Genomic DNA, 21,266 nt, shown 5'->3' with positions numbered 1-21,266 from the left:
GTGTCTTCAAAAGGCAAACCAGATAGGCCTCACTTGCCTTCTACAAAGCACCAATAGCTGCCTCTGGAAGCACAGATCTGTTTTAAAGTCCTGAGAAATTTCTCGCACCAGACGCTGGAAGGGAAGTTTGCAAATCAGAAGTTCAGTGGACTTCTGATAACGTCTAATTTCACGGAATGCCACAGTACCAGGCCTGTAACGATGAGGTTTCTTCACCCCTGCAGTAGAGGGCACACTCTTACGAGTGGCTTTAGTTGCTTCCTGGGTGCTTTACCACCAGTCGATTTGCTGGCAGTCTGTTTTGTACAAGCCATGGTATAGAGACCTCCTGACTTACCTTTCTCCTTTGGCTGGAGCTCAGCAAGCGAGAGGCAGTGCTGGCGTTGGACAGCAACAACCAACAATTCATGTTTTTCTTATGGATTTAACAGCCCTTTGCAACTCTGCTTCTTTGGTTACATGATACTCAGAGTATCTGATCACATCAGAATAAAATCATTTGGGAAGACATCCATGTATCATAGGTTATGTAGATTGCAACAGGATTTAAAGCAACTAGATGATAGCATATCAGATCTATCATTATTTTTGCAGAGAATGTTTCACCAACTGGTTTGAAAGAAGTTTTATACCCCTACCAGGCTTCCTCTTACCTCATTTACCTCAAAAATCGCAAGTCCTAACAGGCAAACTGTAATTGTCTAAAACAAAACTAGTAAGGTGTAAATGCATGTGGAAATGATTATTTGAAGGCAGAAAGCAATTAAATGTCACCAGTGTGAGCCATTACCTAAGCATCCTAGGTCTAGTAACCATTCTTTTGGTAAGGGATAATGCCAACTTTATCAACAGGATTCTGTTAAAAATAAAAAGAAAAATGATCATCAGGATACTATACACACACACACACACACACACACACACATACATGTATATATGTATAGATATAAAATGCTTTTGTTTCATTTTAGAGCTGGTTGAACTTCAGTGGTGGATAGAGCTTGTTTTTATTTTATATGTTCTTTTGTAGTACAATTTTAAAATCTTATTTTTTAAAAATAAATCCAGGAGCCTTGCGGTCTTATGCATTGGAACTTACTCTGCAAGATTCAGGAAAAGCCACTTGCCTTTATGCAAAATGGCAGATGACTTTCAGAGTACGCTATGAAACTACAAACAAAACTTATGTAAGTAAATATTTTAATTTTTCTTTGAGTTTTATGTAGGAATTTAAATTGACTTTTTTATCCTTTAGATACATGTATAAAAATGAAATTCCATGTTGACTGACTTAACGCTTAAACTCTGGGATTTTTTTAGCATACACCCTTAGAAGTTATTCTGTTTAGTGTTAGAATGAATATTTCTTCTGATTCATTGGTTCTTGGGAGTTTTTGTAGGAGTTGGTTAAGGGCAAATAATCTGAAGACTATATGGTGTTCAGGTCTACTATTTCTGTAAAGTGTTTAAAATGTACTAGCACCAAAGCTTGCCCTTTTATAAAATAGCTTCCCCTCTGGGCGTGGTGGCTTATGCCTGTGATCCCAGCACTTTGGAAGGCCAAAGCAGGAGGACTGCATGAGCCCAGCCTGGGCAACATAGTAAGACCTCATCTCTACAGAAAAATTTTAAAATTTGCCAGGCATGATGGCACACACATGTAGTTCTAGCCACACATCGGGCTGAGGTGGGAAGATTGCTTGAGCCCAGGAAGCCATGTCTGTAGTGAGCCATGATTATGCCAGTGCACTCCAGCCTGGGCAACAGAGCAAGACTCTAGCTCCAAAAAAGAAAAAAGAAAATTGCTTACTTAGGTTGGTGCAAAAGTAACCGTGGTTTGTGCCATTAAAGAAACAAAGTACAATTACTTTTGTACCAACCTAAGTAAGGGATTTTTTTTGGCACAAACCACAATTACTTTTGCATCAACCTAATACTAAAATCTCCCCTTTTGGAATCTCTTCTTTTTTTTTGAGATGGAGGCTCACTTTGTCGCCCAGAGTGGAGTGCAGTGGCATGATCTCGGCTCACTGCAACCTCTGTCTCCCGGGTACAAGCAATTCTCCTGCCCCAGCCTCCCGAGTAGCTGGGATTACAGACGCGCACCACCATGCCCAGCTAATTTTGTGTATTTTTAGTAGAGATGGGGTTTCACCATGCTGGCCAAGCTGGTCGCAAACTCTTGACCTCATGATCTGCTCGCCTTGGCCTCCCAAAGTGCTGGGATTATAGACGTGAGCTATTATGCCTGGCTGGCGTCTCTTCTTAATCCCTTTGCCTTCTTATTTTCTTTTTGTTAAGGTCCTGAATACTTACAACCTAATTTTTTAAAAAATCAGTTTAAGAACAGCAGTTCAAGCCAGCTTTCCTTTTCTTTGTAGACATACATGGATTTGTCCAGAGGAGTGGTATGTACCTGAAGAATCAGGGACTGGTTTACACAGCAAACCAGGCAAAGGGCAACCTGGCCATGGAGACTGTACGATTTAGGCTCAAGTGGCATTCCCTGCATAAATGCTTGGTGCTCCTTGCTGCCTGTTTGTTTCTCACCCCCAAACTTCTATTTCTTTTAGAAAACCCAAACCATTTCAGACCTTGGTACTGTGACATATAATGGAAGCATTTGTGGAGACGATCAGAGTGGTCCCAGAATAGCTGTGCAGTTTAGATCTGGCTTTTCCTGGATTGCGAATTTTACCAAGGCGGCATCTACTTATTCAATTGACAGCATCTCATTTTCCTACAATACTAGTGATAACGTAACATTTCCTGATGCTAAAGATAAAGGTAACCTTAAGAATGGATTTGTGTTATGTTCTCTTGCTTTTTATTAATGATAAAAATGTAAACAATTTAAAAATTGTTATGAATGTCTGTCTTCCTAACTAGAATGGAAACTTCATGTCTTTATACCCCTCCCACCGACCCCATGCAGAGCACATATGACGCCATCCAACACAGTGATGATATTTGCTGTCATTGCTTGAGTGCCTTACTGTGTACTAGACATTACCCTAACAGTGTTACCTGCAGCATCTCACTTAATCCTTTTTTTTTTTTGAGACGGAGTCTCGCTGTCACCAGGCTGGACTGCAGTGATGTGATCTCGGCTTACTGCAACCTCCACCCCTCAGGTTCAAGCGATTCTCCTGCCTCAGCCTCCCAAGTAGCTGGGACTACAGGCATGCGCCACCACACCCAGCCAATTTTTGTATTTTTAGTAGAGACGGGGTTTCACCATGTTGTCCAGGCTGGTCTCAAACTCCTGAAGTGATCCACCCACCTCGGCCTCCCAAAATGCTGAGATTATAGGCGTGAGCCACCACACCCGGCCCTCACTTAATCCTTAACAGCAACCCTGGAAAGTAGACGTTGCTTCATTTTTACAGGTAAAGGAAATGATAACGATTAAATGACTTTTCCAAACATCACAGAGTCTAGTAAGGGGGTGAGCTGGTGTTTGAAGCAGTCTATTGACCTGCAGAATTCATGTATTTAACTATTATTTCATTCAATAGTAGGCACTAAGCAAAGTTTTGATGAATGAGAAAATGTTTTACTAATAGTTACTTTATTTTCGAGATGGGGGGGCGTCTCACTATGTTGACTAGACTGGTTTCGAACTCCTGGATTCAAGCGATCCTCCTGCCTCACAGCCTCCTGAATAGCTGGGACTATAGGCATGCACCACTGCACCTGGCTACTAATAGCTATTTTAAATGTGTACAAGTTAAGTAACCTGAGACTAGGAGAAATGCCTCCTGTTCAAATCTTTTTCTCATTTAGGTTGGATTTTGACTGAAAAGTAAATGATTAGTTAAAGATACAGTAGTAGTCCCCTCATTACACTCAGCGGGTATCATTCTAAGACCCCCAGTAGTTGCCTAAAACTGCAGTTAGTACTGAACCCTATACAGTAAATACCATGGTTTTCTTTCTTTTTCTTTTTTTTTTTTTTTTTGAGATGGAGTCTTGCTCTTGTTGCCTAGGCTGGAGTACAGTGGCATGATCTCGGCTTACCACAACCTCTGCCTCCTGGGTTCAAGCAATTCTTCTGCCTCAGCCTCCTGAGTAGCTGGGATTAGAGGCATGCACCACCACACCCAGCTAATTTTGTATTTTTGTAGAGACGGGGTTTCTCCATGTTGGCCACGTTGGTCTTTAACTCCTGACCTCAGGTGATCCACCGACCTCAGCCTCTCAAAGTGCTGGGATTACAGGTGTGAACCACCATGCCCGACTATTATGATGTTTTTTTTGACTGATTACCGAGATGGCTACTAAGTGACTAATGGATACAACGTGGATATACTGGGCAAAGGGATGATTCATGTTCCTGGTTGGGCAGAGTGAGACAGCAAGAGATTTCAACATGCTACTCAGAATGGCATACATTTTAAAACTTATGAATTGATTATTTTTGGAATTTTCAATTGAATATTTCAAAGCTCAATTGACCATTGGTAACTGAAACCAGGGAAAGCAAAAACCATGGGTAAGGGGACACTAAAGTCAACGTTTGCTGTTAGTTTAAGACAATTTCGGATCAAAATGAACTTGGGAAGGCATCGGCAACTAGGCCATTCTAGTAATTCCCAGAATTGAAATGCATATTAAAATATTTTGAAGATATAGAGTGTACAGATTTTAATTTTTTTTTTTTTTTTTTTTTTTTGAGATGGAGTCTTGCTCTGTCACCCAGGCTGGAATGCATTGGCCTGATCTTGGCTCACTGCAACCTCCGCCAACCGGGTTCAAGCAAATCTCCTGCCTCAGCCTCCCGAGTAACTGGGATTACAGGTACGTGCCACCGTGCCTGGCTAATCTTTGTATTTTTAGTAGAGATGGGATTTCACCGTGTTGGCCAGGATGGTCTCAAACTCCTGAGTTCAGATGATCCTCCCACCTTGGCCTCCCAAAATGCTGGGATTACAGGCGTGAGCCACCACACCCAGTCGAGATTTTAATTTTGTTAGGGATATAATTCTCTTCTTTCTCCCACCCCCTCCACCCACTGAGATTGAGTTAATGTGGTATTTGTAGTAACTTAACTCTTCTCACAGACAGTGTTTCATTCTGACCCTAGAAACAGATGAGCTTTAGTTGCCTAGACCTAGGGATTAATAACTCATTTGGACTTAGGGATATCAAAAGATCATATTCAAAAGAACCAGAAGTAAATAAGCTCATGTAAGACTTGGGAGGTATTGCAGAATGAGACTTGGAAATCAAATCCTATGTTCTTTTTATTAATCTCCTAGTTTGAGAGTATAACTAAAACAAATGGTTATTGGCTATCTTACCAGTTTATCTTTGTGCCCTGATTTGCCTTTCAGAGCTAGTATAAGATTTGCCTCTCACTTTCAAATAGCCTAAGAATGAGCTGGGGAGACAAAGCTAAATGCGATTCCCAAGTTACGTGTAAAAATTGGAAAACATTGAGCTCAGTCTGACTTTGTTGTTGTTTGCATTTTTGTTTGAAGGAATAGAGGGTTCATAAATCTTTTCTGACAGTGTGAGGAAACCTTTAGACTGTCTCTCAAAAAAGAAAAAGTACGCAGTAAACTTTGCATATGGATCATAGTTCCTGAGCCCAAATGTGGATCCCTGTGGTTAAGAGTGCCTGATTTAGGTCGGGCACAGTGCCTCATGCCTGTAATCCCATCACTTTGGGCGGCCAAGGCAGGATGATCGCTTGAGCCAGGGAGTTCAAGACTAACCTGGGCAACATAGCAAGACTTCGTGTCTACAAACAAAACAAAACTGGGTGGGGTGGTGTGTGCCTTTGGTCCTAGCTACCTGGGTGGCTGGGGTGGAGGATCGCTTGAGCCCAGGAGGTTGAGGCTCCAATGAGCTATGATCGCACCACTGCACTCAGCCTGGGTGACACACAGAGAAAGAGAGAGAGAGACCCTGTTTCGAAAAAAAAAAAAAAGACTGGCTAATTTAAAAGTGTTCCCACAAGTGATCCTGATAAGGAGGCGTGATAAAGGAAGCCTCAGTGTGTGTTAGAGTAGTGAGAAAGCATGGTAGAGAAGTAGAACCTGAGCTGCAACTCAGCTAATGGTAGAATTTAAGTAAGCAGAGGATTTTGAGCAGGATGTTTCCAGCAAGGGGAAGCATGGCATATGCAGCAGTAATTGGAGAACTGCCTGATTAAAACAGAGGCTGTGTGTGTAGCAGAAGAAAAATAAAGTTGGCTAAGGGCAGTGGGCCTAAATTATAGGTGGCCTTGGAAGCCAAGGAAAGATATTTAGCATGTTGGGGTAGGCACTGGGGAACCATTTTAGGTTTTTAAAGCAGAAGAATGATATAACAAAGCAGAGACAGTAGCTTATAAAGAAATTCTGCAGGATTAGTTGAGAAGTGAGGAGACTGCAGGCAGAGATGCCAGCTTAAGAGACTGTTATAATAATCAAAGGCTGATGTAACAAATGACTGAACCACAGGGGCAGCAGTTGTTAGCAGTTATTAGGAGGTGTTTAATCGGACATATTTGGGTAGAAAAACTATGGACCCTGAAATGTTAACACTTCTCTCTCTCCCCTTTTATTTAAAACAAAGATAGGATTACTTTTTAAATTACTACTTTCTATGTAATAAGATATTTGAAACTATTTGGAATGTTAAATGACTTCCTGAAATGAACTGTTGATAGTTGTTTTTGATACAGTTCAGCGTTTCAAGAATACTACTTTATGGCCAGGCGTGGTGGCTCACGCCTGCAATCCCAGCACTGTGGGGGGTTGAGGCGGGTGGATCATTCGAGGTCAGGAGTTCGAGACCAGCCTGGCCAACATGGTGAAACCCTGTCTCTACTAAAAACACAAAAATTAGCTGGGCAGTAGTGGTTTGTGCCTGTAATCCCAGCTACTCGGGAGGCTGAGGCAGGTGGGTCACCTGAGGTCAGAAGTTTGAGACCAACATGGTGAAACCCCATCTCTACTAAAAATAAGAAAATTAGCTAGTCATGGTGGTATGTGCCTGTAATGTCAGCTACTGGGTGGCTGAGGCATGAGAACCGTTTGAACCTAGGAGATAGAGGTTGCAGTGAGCTCATATCATGCCACTGCACTCCAGCTTGGGACACAGAGCAAGAATCCATCTAAAAAAAATTATATATATGTAAATTATATATATATAATAAGGGTCTTTTAAAAGGCCCTACCTGTGTGTGTGTGTGTGTGTGTGTGTGTGTGTGTACACACACATATATAAAGATTATATATATGTACAGAGAATAATATAACAGACCTATATGTACCCATTATCCAGAATTAATAAGTGCTGTTTTTTTAATGTTTGTGTCACTTTTTGATTAAAAAGATAAAACGTTGAAGATACACTTGATATTTCTTTTGTCTGCATTCCCCAGACCCATTTTCCTCCTTGCCTGCTAAGAGGCAAACACTCTCACGAATTTGGGGTATTACCTTCCTATCTTTATGTTTGTTTTTTACTACATAAGTACATGCTCATAAGCAATATACAGTTTTAAAAAGCTATTCATAGTATAACTCCAATATATCTGCAAGTTGTTTTTTCCCTCATTTGTGTTTGAAGTCTGTCTATATACAGCCAGTTCACGTATCTATTCATTTTTGTTAACGGTGAGAAGCAGTTCTGGGAAAAATGTTCTAGTTCATTGGTTTTTTTAAAAAAAATTCCTATGGCCATTAGGGGGTGCCAAGGCAGCATTATATGGCTGCTTGCTACGTGATGGAGAGGCACAGAAGGCGGCCTGTATTAAGGACCTTGGATAGTTTCCTTTCTTGCTACTTTTCCAAACGAAGACAAACCACTTGGGTGATCATCTCATTTGAAGTTTCACTATAGGGAGGCTAAGTAAAACTATACGAAATGGCTGTAACTTACTGCTTTCATATTCTGAAGATTCCCTGAAATGGGATCATCTTTAAATTTCATCCAGGAAGAGATTCTATAAGCTCATTGGAGTTAATATAACTTACTTGGGAACAGTAGCATAAAAATAAGGATTTACTACACAAATCCATGATTAATCCATCTCTCTTGTTTCCTTTTTTTTTTTTTTTTTTTGGAAACAAGAGTTCCACTCTTGTTGCCCAGGCTGGAGTGCAGTGGCATGATCTCAGCTCACTGCAACCTCTGCCTCCTGGGTTCAAGCAATTCTCCTGCCTCAACCTCCCAAGTATCTGAGATTACAGGCATATGCCACCACACCTGGATAATTTTATATTTTTAGTAGAGACAAGGTTTCACCATGTTGGCCAGGCTGGTCTCAAACTCCTGAACTCAGGTGATCTACCCACCTTGGCCTCCCAAAGTGCTGGGATTATAGGTGTGGGCCACTGTGTCTAGCCCCTAACCCCCATTTCTTCTTTCCCCTTGCTCCTTATGTTTTAGCTACAGTCATGCCCTTGAGCATGCTATACCCTTTGTTACTTTGGGCCTGGGGTGGGGCAGGCAGAGAGAAGAAGAAAGCCTATACAAATATATTTATATATCCCTTTTCTCCTACCTTCTTGGAAACAGCCATTGTTAATCTTGTTTTATAGGAATGCATACTGTTTATCATCCTCTGGGCATCGAAATTCCATTGAATGAGCTTTTTAGATGCAATAGTTTATCAACTTTGGAAAATAATGATGTTGTCCAGCAATATTGGGATGTTCATGTACAAGCTTTTGTCCAAAACGGCACAGTGAGCAAAAATGGTGAGTACTTGAAGTATGTATTTCTATACTTGGATCCTAATTTAATAGTAGAGTATACCAGGTAGCTTTCATTGAAGTTGTTATCTGAAAGCATTTATATGTTAAGGTTTATTCATAGCTTCTACTAGGCTATAAAGTTTTTGTAAATAATAGCAATTCTTATTCTTGTGGAACTTACAATTTAAAGTCTTTGGTGTACATGTTGTGGAGTGGTCTTTTAAAAGGCCCTACATATACTGTTCTCAGCTGGTAAAACCTAATCATTGTTTGAACAGATATCAGATAGCTTGATTATCAACTTTTTAGCAGTTCTAAGACCAGAGCTTAGAAATCAGATTCATGTTCTAATCTTGAATTTTTAAAGTTGATTTTATAATTTTTACATAGCTTTATGGAAAGGTAATAATTTCTGATTTACCAGTTCCAGAAAACGACTAACACTTCCTAAAAAGAGGTTGAAATGTTTATGATTTGCCATAGGGCTAATGCAGATAAATGGTTCATTTGTATTTAAGTCCTTTGATGATTTCTAAGCTTTTTTCCAGTAAATAGTATCCTTCCTTGTGGTGGTCGTATGTAGGAATAAAGAACCAAAAGATTCAAGACTTATATCTCTGAATTTCGTATCAGAGGCAGGCAGAGTTCTTTGGGAATGAAATGATTTAAGGATCTGAAAAAGATGAGTATGTGGCCATGTGTGAGTAGGTAAAATATATGGCTGCATCCTGAGTTTGCCTGCTGTGTCCTAATTCAGGTAGATTGTCTGTATATGAAGCAGCAGTTTAGGAACTTCTGCCTAATTTAGTTTCAAATATCCTAACAAGGTATCTCTTCCCCTAATCCAACTCTTTTGGACTTCTATTATGAGAATTTTTTTGTTTTGTTTTCCCTGGCCTTGTGAATTAAGAAAAAGCCCACTTTAATTTCTTTTGGCCCTTTTTGCTTGTTTTAGAGTTCCTGTGTGATAAAGACAAAACTTCGACAGTGGTACCCACCATACACACCACTGTGCCATCTCCTACTACAACACCTACTCCAAAGGTAAAACCGGAAGCTGGAACCTATTCAGTTAATAATGGCAATGGTACTTGTCTGCTGGCTACCATGGGACTGCAGCTGAACATCACTCAGGATAAGGTATAAGTGTCCATTTTTGTCAATGCATCCTTTTTGTATTTCATTTCAAATATTGTGTATCCTACCTTCAGCCAAGGGTAGTGTTACTAGAATGATTCCGGTTTCTTTTTCTTTTCTTTTTTTTTTTTTGGTTCTTCTTTGGTTTTTATTTTTGACATAGAGTATCATACTGTCACCCAGGCTGGAGTGCAGTGCTGTGATCTTGGCCCACTGCAACCTCCGCCTCCAGGGTTTAAGTGATTCTCCTGCCTCAGCCTCCTGAGTAGCTGGGATTACAGGTGTGCACCGCCATGCACAGCTAATTTTTTGTGTTTTTAGTAGAGATGGGTTTTCACCATGTTGGCCAGGCTGGTCTTGAACTCCTGACCTCAAGTGATCTGCATGCCTTGGCCTCCCGAAGTGCTGGGATTACAGGCGTGAACCACCGTGCCTGACCCGATTCAGTTTTGTTTTTTTTTTAGATGTAGTCTTGCACCGTTGCCTGGGTAGGAGTGCAGTGGCGCAATCTTGGCTTACTGCAACCTCTGCCTCCTAATTCAAGCAATTCTCCTGCCTCAGCCTCCCAAGTAGCTGGAATTACAGGCGTGTGCCACCATGCCTGGCTATTTTTTTGTATTTTTAGTAGAGATAGGGTTTCACTGTGTTGGCCAGACTGGTCTCGAACTCCTGACCTCGTAATCTGCCTGCCTCAGCCTCCCACAGTGCTGGGATTATAGATGTGAGCCACAAATTCAGTTTTAAATGGAGATTTCATGTTGGCTTGTTGAGCCTGATTAGTTAGGAGTTGCTATAACCATGAAGTGTTAATGTCACTTTCAGGTTGTCTTGGCTAGCAGAAAATCTAGCAGTTTATAGTACTCTTTGGGATTTAGATTCTGTTTACCATCAGTGGATCAGAGTACAAACAGTTGGCCTTTATTTCGGTCAGTTTAAAATATAACTTCTTCACACTTTGATCTGAAATGCACTGTAGGTTGGCATACAGGAATGGCACAGCTATCCATTTCTCCAGCTATTTGATGACTCGGATCGTGTAGATGTGTTCAACTACATGATGTCACTGAGGGCATAGAGGGAGTGCCAGGGAACATCTGATTTCCAGGATCCTGTGACTTAAACAAGCGAGACAGATGGCTCTTGTGCTCCATAAAAATGTGTGTTTTTATTTGGCTCATTACTGTAGAAGCTTCCTTCTTGTTTTTTTTTTTTTTTTTTTTTTTAAGTTGTCTGAGTCATAGCTTGAGGGCCCATGCCAACTTTGTTTGAAAGTTAAGACACCATGAATTTAAGTATCCAGACAAAAGATTTTTTGTTCTACGCTGAAGTTGGTTTTTTTAGAGTATAAGGCTTTGCTGGCCACTTTGATAGCTAACCTGTACCTTTTCCCTTTCTTCTTCTCCTGAAGGTTGCTTCAATTATTAACGTGAACCCCAATACAACTCACTCCACCGGCAGCTGCCAGTCTCACACTGCTCTACTTAGGCTGAATAGCAGCACTATTAAGTATCTTGACTTTGTCTTTGCTGTGGTGAGTAACAGATTTTTCTAAAGTTAGGTTCATTCTCTTAGAAACACATCTGAAAGTCTAAATCGTTGCATGGAGGGTGGGGGATATTTAGCTTTAGTTTCCAGTTCTACAGTACTCAATTATAAAGTATAGTCCATTCATCCCTGTTCATCACTCAGAGCCTGTGCATTGGTCTGTGGACTGGACTGTTGCATTAATATTCACCAAGAGTGGCCATTTTGCCATTATATAGACTCTAGGGTAGGAGTAAGAATTAACTCACATAAAAAAAAAAAACCCACAATTGTCTGATGTATCCATATATAAGTAATTTACATGATAATTTTTCTCTGTTATTGGTTAGATATGCTCATGTTTTTCTATGATACTATTTTAAGCCACTTGGGGGCTATATTATTTGTAATAGTGTCAGTAATAAAAATAGGTAACATCTATTGAGTACTTACTATGTACAAAGCTCTGTGTAAGTGTGAGTATGAAGTCATTAAATCGGGACAATTTATGATGACAGTTTTCAGGTTTTTGTTGTTGATCAAGAGCTGGAACCTAAAAAGAAGGTTTTGGGTTAAGCATACCTGCTCTACTTCTTGCTAGCATAAATTAATCATTGGGGACCTTCATTTCTACCTTCTTAGAAGCAATTATTATTCCCATAATTCTGTGAGGGGATGTATGTGTGAACATGTGGTAGCAAATAGGAGTGGTGGAATAGAAGATAGCTGTAAGTGAGGGAAACTGTTGAACTACCAACTATTCTCAAACTAAAAATATTGTATAATTAGATAAAAACCAATTCTGCTTTTAAATCAGATTACTGTGTTTGGGGATGGGGAAATAATCTCAACATCTGATATATAAAAAGTAGGTATGTTGCTATTTCATATGTGAACTTGGTATTTTGAGTCTAAAGCACTTTTTCCTCTATAGAATATATGCTGAGTAATTGAGGATTACATTAGGCAGTTATATTTTGGAAAGGCTTGCAAAAATCTTCCTTTTTCCAGCATTCAAATAATTCCTCTGTTAACATACCATATGACCGGCGAATTACTATTGAAAATGTCTAATTAAACTTGTCCTCTCCCGTATGGTAAAAGAAAGCTTCAGGCACATTTTCAAACTCCTATACTCTTTCTCTCCCTCTCTCTCTCTCTCTCTCTCTTTTTTTTTTTTTTTTTTTTTTTTTGAGATGGAGTCTTGCTCTGTCGCCCAGGCTGGAGTGCAATGGCATGATCTTGGCTCACTGCGACTTCGGCCTCCCAGGTTCAAGTGATTCTCCTGCCTCAGCCTCCTGAGTAGCTGGGATTACAGGCGTGCACCACCACGCCTGGCTAATTTTTGTATTTTTAGTAGAGACAAGGTTTCACCATGTTGGTCAGGCTGGTCTCAAACTCCCGACCTCGTGATCCAACTGCCTCAGCCTCCCAAAGTGCTGGGATTACAGGCTTGAGCCACTGCACCCAGGCACATTCTCTTTTAAAGTTACCTCATAGAGGTTATGGTCAATATGAACAAGGAAAGTAGTATTTTGGGTTTATTCCTTTCAAGTGATTGATCTTTCTGGCTGTGGTAGGCTCCTAAAAGGAACATGATTTCTTTTGACTCTCGTAGGGCAATGTTTAGTATTTAAGAATTACAATATTTAATTTACCCAGCAGGCTATTTTAAAATGTAATCCAAAACAGTGACGTTTTAATCATGCTCCAGGCACTGTGAAAAATCAAGAGACACCTGCAGTATCCCCAGAGTTCAGTGGGGCCCATTATTGCCTTTAACCCTGTCGTGATAGATGCTCATTAGGAGAATTTATAGCATTCGAGCACGTTATATGCAAGCTGCTATGATAGGTTACGAAGAAGAAAGTCAGTATTCTTAAAAGCACCCACAGCTTAGTGGTAATGGGAGAAATCCACAAATAATACCATTTTTGTGAAAGGCCTACATGCCATGCCAAGGCTTTTGAACTCAGTTCTGTGGGCAGTAGAGTACTGTGGAAGGTGTATGTGAAATGGGATGAATGCCAGACCAGAGAAGAGTACAAAGTGCTGCAGGAGAATGGAGAAGGGAGAGGCTCATTCTGGCTGGAGGAGAGTCAGGAAGGTTTAATGGCAGAGATGGCATTCGAGCTGGCCCTTCAAGGATGGGTCAGATTTGTATATAGGGAGATAAGGAGAGTAAGCGGGAAAGTGCAAATTATCCCTGGGTAAAGGGCATAATCAGGAGCAGCTGGAAGAATGAGGAGTGTTATATGTTTGGTGAAGTATGGAAAAGTCATTGGGACAGATTGTGGAGAGTCTTGAATGCTAAGCCGAGATGTAGCCAAAGTAGAGGAGGGAGGTGATGAGGGTATGAAGTCCTCCTTTATGCTTCCTCCTGAAATTTCTCTCAAGTCTGTCCCCTAGCTTTTACTCTCCATTGCCTTTGCTCTGGGTCCAGTCCATATTACTTCTCACCTGGACCATTCAAACAGCTCCTGCCTGATTGCTCCTCTTCCTCACCTTCTCCAATGTTCTGTATCAGCTTGACGGTCCTAAAGCACATTTCTCCTCAGAAACCATCAATGTTTCTCTTTTGCCAACAAGGTAACATCTAAAGTCCATGGCCAGGTAGTTCAAGCCCTCCTTTCTCCCCTGCAACGCAGCCGGAGTTTTTAGGCTTCACTCTCTCTTTATGAACCTTAGTCTTCCTACAGTTCATTCAGGGTGTTTCCCTCACCCTGTCCTCTGTGTACTTCTTGTGAGGTAGGAGAACATACTAATCATCATTACATAGACTCTGCAGCCATACTTTTGGGATTTAAATCCTAGCTCACTGACTACTAACCATGTAGCTTTGGGGAAGGTTACCTAACATGTCTGTCCTTCAATTATTCCATCCCAAAATGGGGCTGATAACAGCATCTATTGCATAGGAGTATTGTAATTACTCAGCGAAGCGTCATATGTAAAGTTTTAAGAACAGTGCTAGGCACTTAGTAAGTACTCAAATGCTAGCATAAAAACTTGTGATTATGCTTATTTTCTAACTGCCTTTATTTATGCTGTTGCTCTCTCAAATACCCCTTTTCCTACATTTTTCCTAAGAGAATCCTGCCCAGTTCAAAATGCCCCATCCCTAAGCTGGCATTACTTTTTCTCCTCCCTTAGTTGGAAGTGATTTCTCTCATATTTTCATGACTTCTCACTTCCTTTTTTGTAATATGGTTATTTATGTGTTTATCTCAGCTTCCCTGGCAGATTGCAAACAGGGTAAAGGCAGGATTGAAGTGTGGTTCATTTTGGTAGCTCCTGGAGTATTCGCACTCTGAAATGGTAAGAACGACTGGCTGATCGGATGAGTACTTCAGAAAGATAATAGCAGTGAAAAGGGAGGATTAGGCTGGAGGAACCCACTTAAGAGGCTGTTGTGATCCAGGCTAGAGGTGGTGAAGGCTCAGCAAGTGACAGGAGGAATAAAATTGAGGGGATAAACCTTCAAGTGTCCAAGATCCACATGACTACACCTATGCTCCAAAAGTTGGAACAAAATATAGAGGAAAGGGGTTCCTGTTAGATTTTGAGCTCTCTTTTACTTGCTTGCAGTTTATTTTAATGCATGGTTTTTTCTTCTGTGTAATAGTGTTAGATTGATTTTTTTCTGTAGATATTAACTGTATCTGTTATCTGTAGACAGTTGTCATATGTTGATTAACTGGAAGCTCTTTTTCAAACAGAAAAATGAAAACCGATTCTATCTGAAGGAAGTGAACGTCAGCGTGAATTTGGTTAATGGCTCTGGTAAGCAAAGCATTGGTCTGGGGAAAAAAGAGTATGGGTTACCCTGAAGGATTAGAAATCATAATGGTCTTATTACCAAATAGTGCCTTATTTAATGGGACAGAAGATGCTATGTAAAAAGTGTACCTTGATCATACCTTAAAATCAGTAACTTAGAACTATGATGTTCTGTCTTTTCCTGTATCTCATCTTTTCAAAGTATGGTAGATAATAATTAAGGATAGGACTGATTTTTAGACTATAGAAACATCTATAGAAAGATAAGGGAACCTAGTGATGGTAAAAATTCCTTTTTGTGGGTTGATCTTGTCCCCCAGGCTCCCATACTTCTCTGAAAAACCCTGAGGACTGTCCCTTTTTGTTTGTTTGAGACAGGATCTTGCGCTGTGCTCAAGCTAGAGGGCAGTGGTGCGACCACAGATTAATCCCAGGTTCAAGCCAACCACCCACCTCAGCCTTCCAAGTAGCTGGGACTACAGGTGCACACCATCATGCCCAGCTAATTTTTTTTTTTTTTTGTATTTTTTGTAGCAACAGGGTTTCGCCATGTTGCCCAGGCTGGGCGCAAACTCCTGGGCTCACACTATCTGTCTACCATGGCTTTCCCAAAGTGCTGGAATTACAGGCGTGAGCCAGTATACCTGGCCCTTTCCCATTTTTGATGTTGATAGGATAAGAAGTTACTAACCTGTTTCTTTTCTTTGAAGTTTTCAGCATTGCAAATAACAATCTCAGCTACTGGGATGCCCCCCTGGGAAGTTCTTATATGTGCAACAAAGAGCAGACTGTTTCAGTGTCTGGAGCATTTCAGATAAATACTTTTGATCTAAGGGTTCAGCCTTTCAATGTGATAGAAGGAAAGTATTCTACAGGTAAGAATCAAGCAAACTTCATTAATAATTTATGTTCTTATGTTGACTGATAGGTAGCTTTTCCTTTGAATCATAGACATTTAAACGTTGAAATAGAGGAATATGAATTCACCAGAGGTCTCATAGCCTTGAGCAAATTGTGCAACTCTGTATTTGGCTCATCATTTTGCTCAACTGAGGTGTTTTTTTTTTTTTTTTTTTTATCTTAAAATCATTTGCAACAAAGTTCTTAAAGCCAAAAACTAATAGAAGCTTTATTTGAGGTACAGGTTTTCGTTTGTAGGGAAGATGGTACTTGGGAGCGGCAATTTTGAGCATCTTGCATCTGCTTCCTGGGGCCATCTTTTCACTGGAAACATTTTCATACCTGAATGAAAGCAGTTTGGTCTGATTTTGTTAAGACAAAGATAAAGAGCGATAGCAAAGCCTCAGATATCATGAACTATATTTTTGCCAGCCAATGTGATCTGGAGAGTTTTCAAAGCATGTGCCAGTGTGAATGAGGCTTTTTGAAGATCACTCAGGGCTAATGGTGGTATTTATTAGATTTTTAATGAAACCTTTGTGAAGGGCTCATTATAATGTGTTCATACGAATATGAAAGACATATTTAGCATTACAAGATTAAAATTTGCATGAAGAAAAAAAGTACATAAAGTTCCTTAATTGACTTGTCCTTTTAAGCCCATTACCTAAAACTGGGGGTTTGTGGATCACAACTCTGTTGAGCAGAGCTATTCAAATAATCCACATCCTTTTTAACCATTAATTCTGTGGTTTGGAAGGAAATGTGAAAGCTGTGTTTAAAAGCGAATATACTGTGAGCCATTCAACTGCTTTTGCAGTGGTGTTGACTACTTAGTCTGACTTGGTTAGATTACAATAAATTGAGGTCTCCACCCTACCATTCTTGTGACTGAAGATGTTAGTTACACTTTAAGAATATTTTTAATAATTAATTTTACCTTTTGCCTGTTTTGCTTATGTACTTCAATTATTTTGATCCTTTACTAGCTTTATTTCTGGACTTTTTATCTGGCTCCCCTTCATTATTCCCCTAATTTTAAGTCCAGATTTGTGTTTATAGTTTAAAATTATTTGCAGTATTAGTATCATCAGTTCAAGCCTGTTTATCTAGTCAGCTGTAATAGAGATGAGCTGTGCTCTTTCTCTTAATTTGAAACTTTGGTTTTTATGTACATAGAATTAAAAATATCACCCAAAGAGATATGCAGCATTTAATACTGATATTGAATATATAATCCATTTGTGGAACTAGGTTCTTGGCTGTGGGTATCTATAAATGCAATGCATAGGTAATACTTGACTGTATGGGGAAAGAAATAGAATTGCAGTAAGGTAGAAGAGTGTTGATTGGATTTTACTGGATCAGACCACTCTCTAGAAATAGAAGAAAATAGCCCCCTTAGGCTGCCACCCCTGACCAGATAAGAAATGCAGTAAGCACACTCAAATTAGTAAGAGGTCCCAGTTCCTTGACTTTGCAGCCACTAAAATCATATTTTCTAAGTCACGATCTGCAAACTTTTCTGTAAAGTTCCAAACAGTAAGTGTCTTAGGCTTTGGGGCCATATGGTCTCTGTTGTAACTACTCAAATCTGCTATTGTAGCACAAAAACAGCAACACATAAACAGATGACTATGGCTGTGATCCAATAAAACTTTATTTATGGACACTGAAATTTGAATTTTATGTGCTCTCATGTGTCACAAAATATTTTTTCAACCATTTAAAAATATAAAAGCCATTTTTAGCTCTTGGACCAGATTTGGCCCATGGGCTACAGCTTGCTGACCCCCTACTCTAAAGGGACTCCAGGCCAGCCTGGCTATTCTCATCACATGATACCTCCCTGATACTGTTTCCACTTTCCCAAAAGACATTCACTCTACCACTGAGAGCTAATCTGCCTATGTGAAAGTGGGCTAGATTAGCTCCCTTTATTTCTGATAAAGTAATACTCCTCTTTTGGAAAGGATTTGGACTATAAACAAACATATACACATGTGTGTATATATATATTACATGTACACTATATTATATATAATTGTGCACATACATATACATATATACACATGTGCGTATGTATAATATGTACACATATAATATATAATGTGTGCATATACACATTATAATATGAGCTGTGTTTATAGATATAAATGAATATATGTGTATTCATATATATGAATATCTGCAATATATACACATAAACAAATGAAAGGACAAAGTAAGTCTTAGGATTTTAATTCTAGAACAGTTCCCAATTTTCTATAGCTTGATCATAAAAGTATACCTGTCTTAGTTACTTGAAGTTGATCTTGTAAGAACATTTCTGACTTTTGAATCAACATCTTTTACTTTGGGACATTCTTTTTTGATTATACTCATTATTTGTTACACACTTTTTCTCACCTACAGCCCAAGAGTGTTCGCTGGATGATGACACCATTCTAATCCCAATTATAGTTGGTGCTGGTCTTTCAGGCTTGATTATCGTTATAGTGATTGCTTACCTAATTGGCAGAAGAAAAAGTTATGCTGGATATCAGACTCTGTAACACTAATCCATACGTGATCTCTGTTACAAAAGAAAAAAGCAAGTACAAGTTCCAACATGCAATACTGGTCAATTTAAGGTATATTTAGTTGCAGTCCAGCTCTTAGAATGGGTAGTATGGGGGATTTCAAACTTAAACAAAAAACTATAAACTACAAATTAGTTGCCTGATTTTGGTTTATCCAACCAAGAAATTAAAAACTGTTATTTCTACAGCAAAAGATGTACAAAATCACTGGATTATAGGTTCTATTTTACTGTCTTGAGTTAGTATTTCAGTGTTTTCATTTTAGACATTCAGACTAAAAATAGTTTAGAAAAAACAATTTTTGAAAGATATGTTTTTCCCTGCATGTAGTCGAGTTGGAACAACATGTTCTACAGTGGATTTGTACTTGCTCCTTTTGCTTTTTTTTTTTTTTTTTTTTTTGGTGATTTTTTTTGCAGGTTAACTTAGCTAATTTGACATTGCTGCATATTCGACCTATGAGAGATATACTAGTAGATTGGAACAGGGGCTGGTATTATTATATTCTTAGCAATAAATGCTTTTCTAATGTGTTTTGAATACATTTGTATTTATGTAGCTGTAATGACAAAAGATACAAAAGCCTTTTAAAATTTAGAATAGGTATTAATCTTATTGTTTAATTCTTTTTTTAAAAATTGGATATTTCAATATTTTAAATTGCAAGATATGGGATTATTCCAACTGGGCATTTCAATCCATTTTTTTAGGTGCTTTAGAGATAATTGCTTGCCAGTGCCAATTGAGGGCATTAGTATTTTGTGCTCATAAATTGGCCTCTGCATGCATTACTAAAATTATGCAGATTTCTCTTTAGCCTTCCAATATTTCTTGTTGGTAGTGATATATTTTATTCTTTTCTTTTTCTTAAGAAATGCCAGTATGTCCTAGAACCTAGATAACGAAGTGCACTTATACTTATAAAATAACTTGCATCTAGGCCAGGCACGGTGAGGCTGAGGTGGGCAAATCACTTGAGGCCAGGAGTTTGAGACCAGCCTGGCCAACATGGTGAAACCCCGTCTCTACTAAAAATACAAAAAATTAGCCGGGCATGGTGGCGGGCGCCTGTGGTCCCAGCTACTTGGGAGGTTGAGGCAGGAGAATCGCTTGAACCTGGGAGGTGGAAGTTGCAGCGACTCGAGATCACGCCATTGCACTCCAGCCTGGGCAACAAGAGCGAAACTCCGTTTCAAAAAAAAAAAACAAAAACTTACTTCTAACTTAAAAGTCTTGGTCTTCTCTTAATCCATTAAAAAGTTGTTCTTTGTTTCCAGCTTGCACTGATTGCTACAACATTGCTAATTTGACTTCACATTTAAATGCTTCTGTGCTAATCAAAACTTTCATTGTTATTATTCGTTATGGTAGAATCAGTATTAATTCATGTACTTTGTGTTTAGTTTTGTGCTCTGAGAGATGCAACAATTGTCAAATTACCGTGCACCACCTAATGTTTATAGGAGAAAGCAAAATACATCAGCTTGATGGTTAACACATCAAATATTTCTTGCTGCTTCTAGAAGTATTTTGGTGTGTGTTGCAATGTATGAGCAAATATTAAAATTGTTAATATACAGCCATATATGAAAGGTTGCTTTGGGGGTTTTTTGGAGGGGTGGATTGTGTGCCTCCCATTCACTGGAAAATGAGAAAATATCTGGGTTTCAAAATACTGATATTGAATGGATCAATACACACATACAGATGTATATATATGCACACATATATAGGCAGTTGCATGCTAGCATGTGTATTTCTATAACAATATAACTGAGTTATATTGGAATTATAAATATTTTCTGTCACTTAAATTTGTTCTTTGTTTAGCCTGAAAACCATTATGGCTCAAGATCAGATTCCTGACTAACCCCTCTCTTAGAGCTACAGCTAGTGGCATTACCAGCTTAAAACACTTCTTAAAGATTAAATATAGATGTGATTTTTCAAAATTATTTTTTATTTAAACGTGTTTTAGTGTAAAATTTTTAACCTTATAAGATGGATAATGCGTATAAGAATGTAGGCCTTAACTATTTCACATGAGTCAAAACAAAGCAGCTTTAAAAAAAATAATTGGAAGCACAAGTGCGTGGCACTGACTGAATGCTGTTAATATTTCTAGAAGTTTCTACATTCAGATTATATGCCTGATTCATAGTAAAATACCTCTAATAAACACTGTTTTATAGAAAGCCTGACTTCAGTGAATATTTTTGTATTTTACATGGGCCAGTTTATATACTGCTATTTACACTATTATTTTTTCCTATAGCTACATGTTCTTTGTACCTTTTGTAGTTTTATTTGTTTTACTGGGTTCATACCTTAATGGTAACCCTCTTTGGTTTTGGGTGTTTTTCATGTGTTAGCATTTGTATAAAGAAACTGGCCTATGTAAATACTTTCCATGTTTTTCCCTCAAATGTTTAAACCACTAGTTGATGTATGGTATCTTTAGATATTTGCCTGTTTACTCAAAATTGCTTCTAAAACAATAAAGATTCTTTTATTTCTTAAGGCAATTTGCTCACATTTTTTCCCGTTGGTTAAAGTCAAGATTTTGTATGTTACATAATGGCAATTTCATTTAAAAGAAAAAACTTTAGAACTGTTTAGAAGTAGAACTAAATTATTTGCAAAATGTTCT

At 38.9% G+C, this 21,266-nt stretch overlaps 1 protein-coding gene across 3 annotated transcripts in view; it reads left to right on the top strand.

Moving 5' to 3' along the window:
• Nucleotides 1–21,266, top strand: part of LAMP2 (lysosomal associated membrane protein 2) — a 44,139-nt gene that overhangs the window by 12,041 nt on the left and 10,832 nt on the right. For 2 of the 3 annotated variants that reach the window (XM_032258403.1, XM_032258404.1), the window contains exons 2-8: nucleotides 1,069–1,187; nucleotides 2,574–2,787; nucleotides 8,538–8,696; nucleotides 9,649–9,833; nucleotides 11,239–11,361; nucleotides 15,074–15,137; nucleotides 15,845–16,009. In XM_032258403.1, coding sequence (XP_032114294.1) covers nucleotides 1,069–1,187; nucleotides 2,574–2,787; nucleotides 8,538–8,696; nucleotides 9,649–9,833; nucleotides 11,239–11,361; nucleotides 15,074–15,137; nucleotides 15,845–16,009 — 1,029 coding nt within the window. Of the gene's footprint in view, nucleotides 1–1,068; nucleotides 1,188–2,573; nucleotides 2,788–8,537; nucleotides 8,697–9,648; nucleotides 9,834–11,238; nucleotides 11,362–15,073; nucleotides 15,138–15,844; nucleotides 16,010–18,449; nucleotides 21,142–21,266 lie in introns of those variants that run through there. The other variant, XM_032258405.1, reaches the window with a different exon arrangement.

This window comes from Sapajus apella, unplaced genomic scaffold (assembly GCF_009761245.1).
Source record: "Sapajus apella isolate SASKATOON/1434 unplaced genomic scaffold, GSC_monkey_1.0 scaffold102, whole genome shotgun sequence".
In the NCBI taxonomy this organism is placed as follows: domain Eukaryota; kingdom Metazoa; phylum Chordata; class Mammalia; order Primates; family Cebidae; genus Sapajus; species Sapajus apella.
Note: the sequence above shows the minus strand (reverse complement) of the source record. Positions and strands in the feature narration are given on the sequence as shown.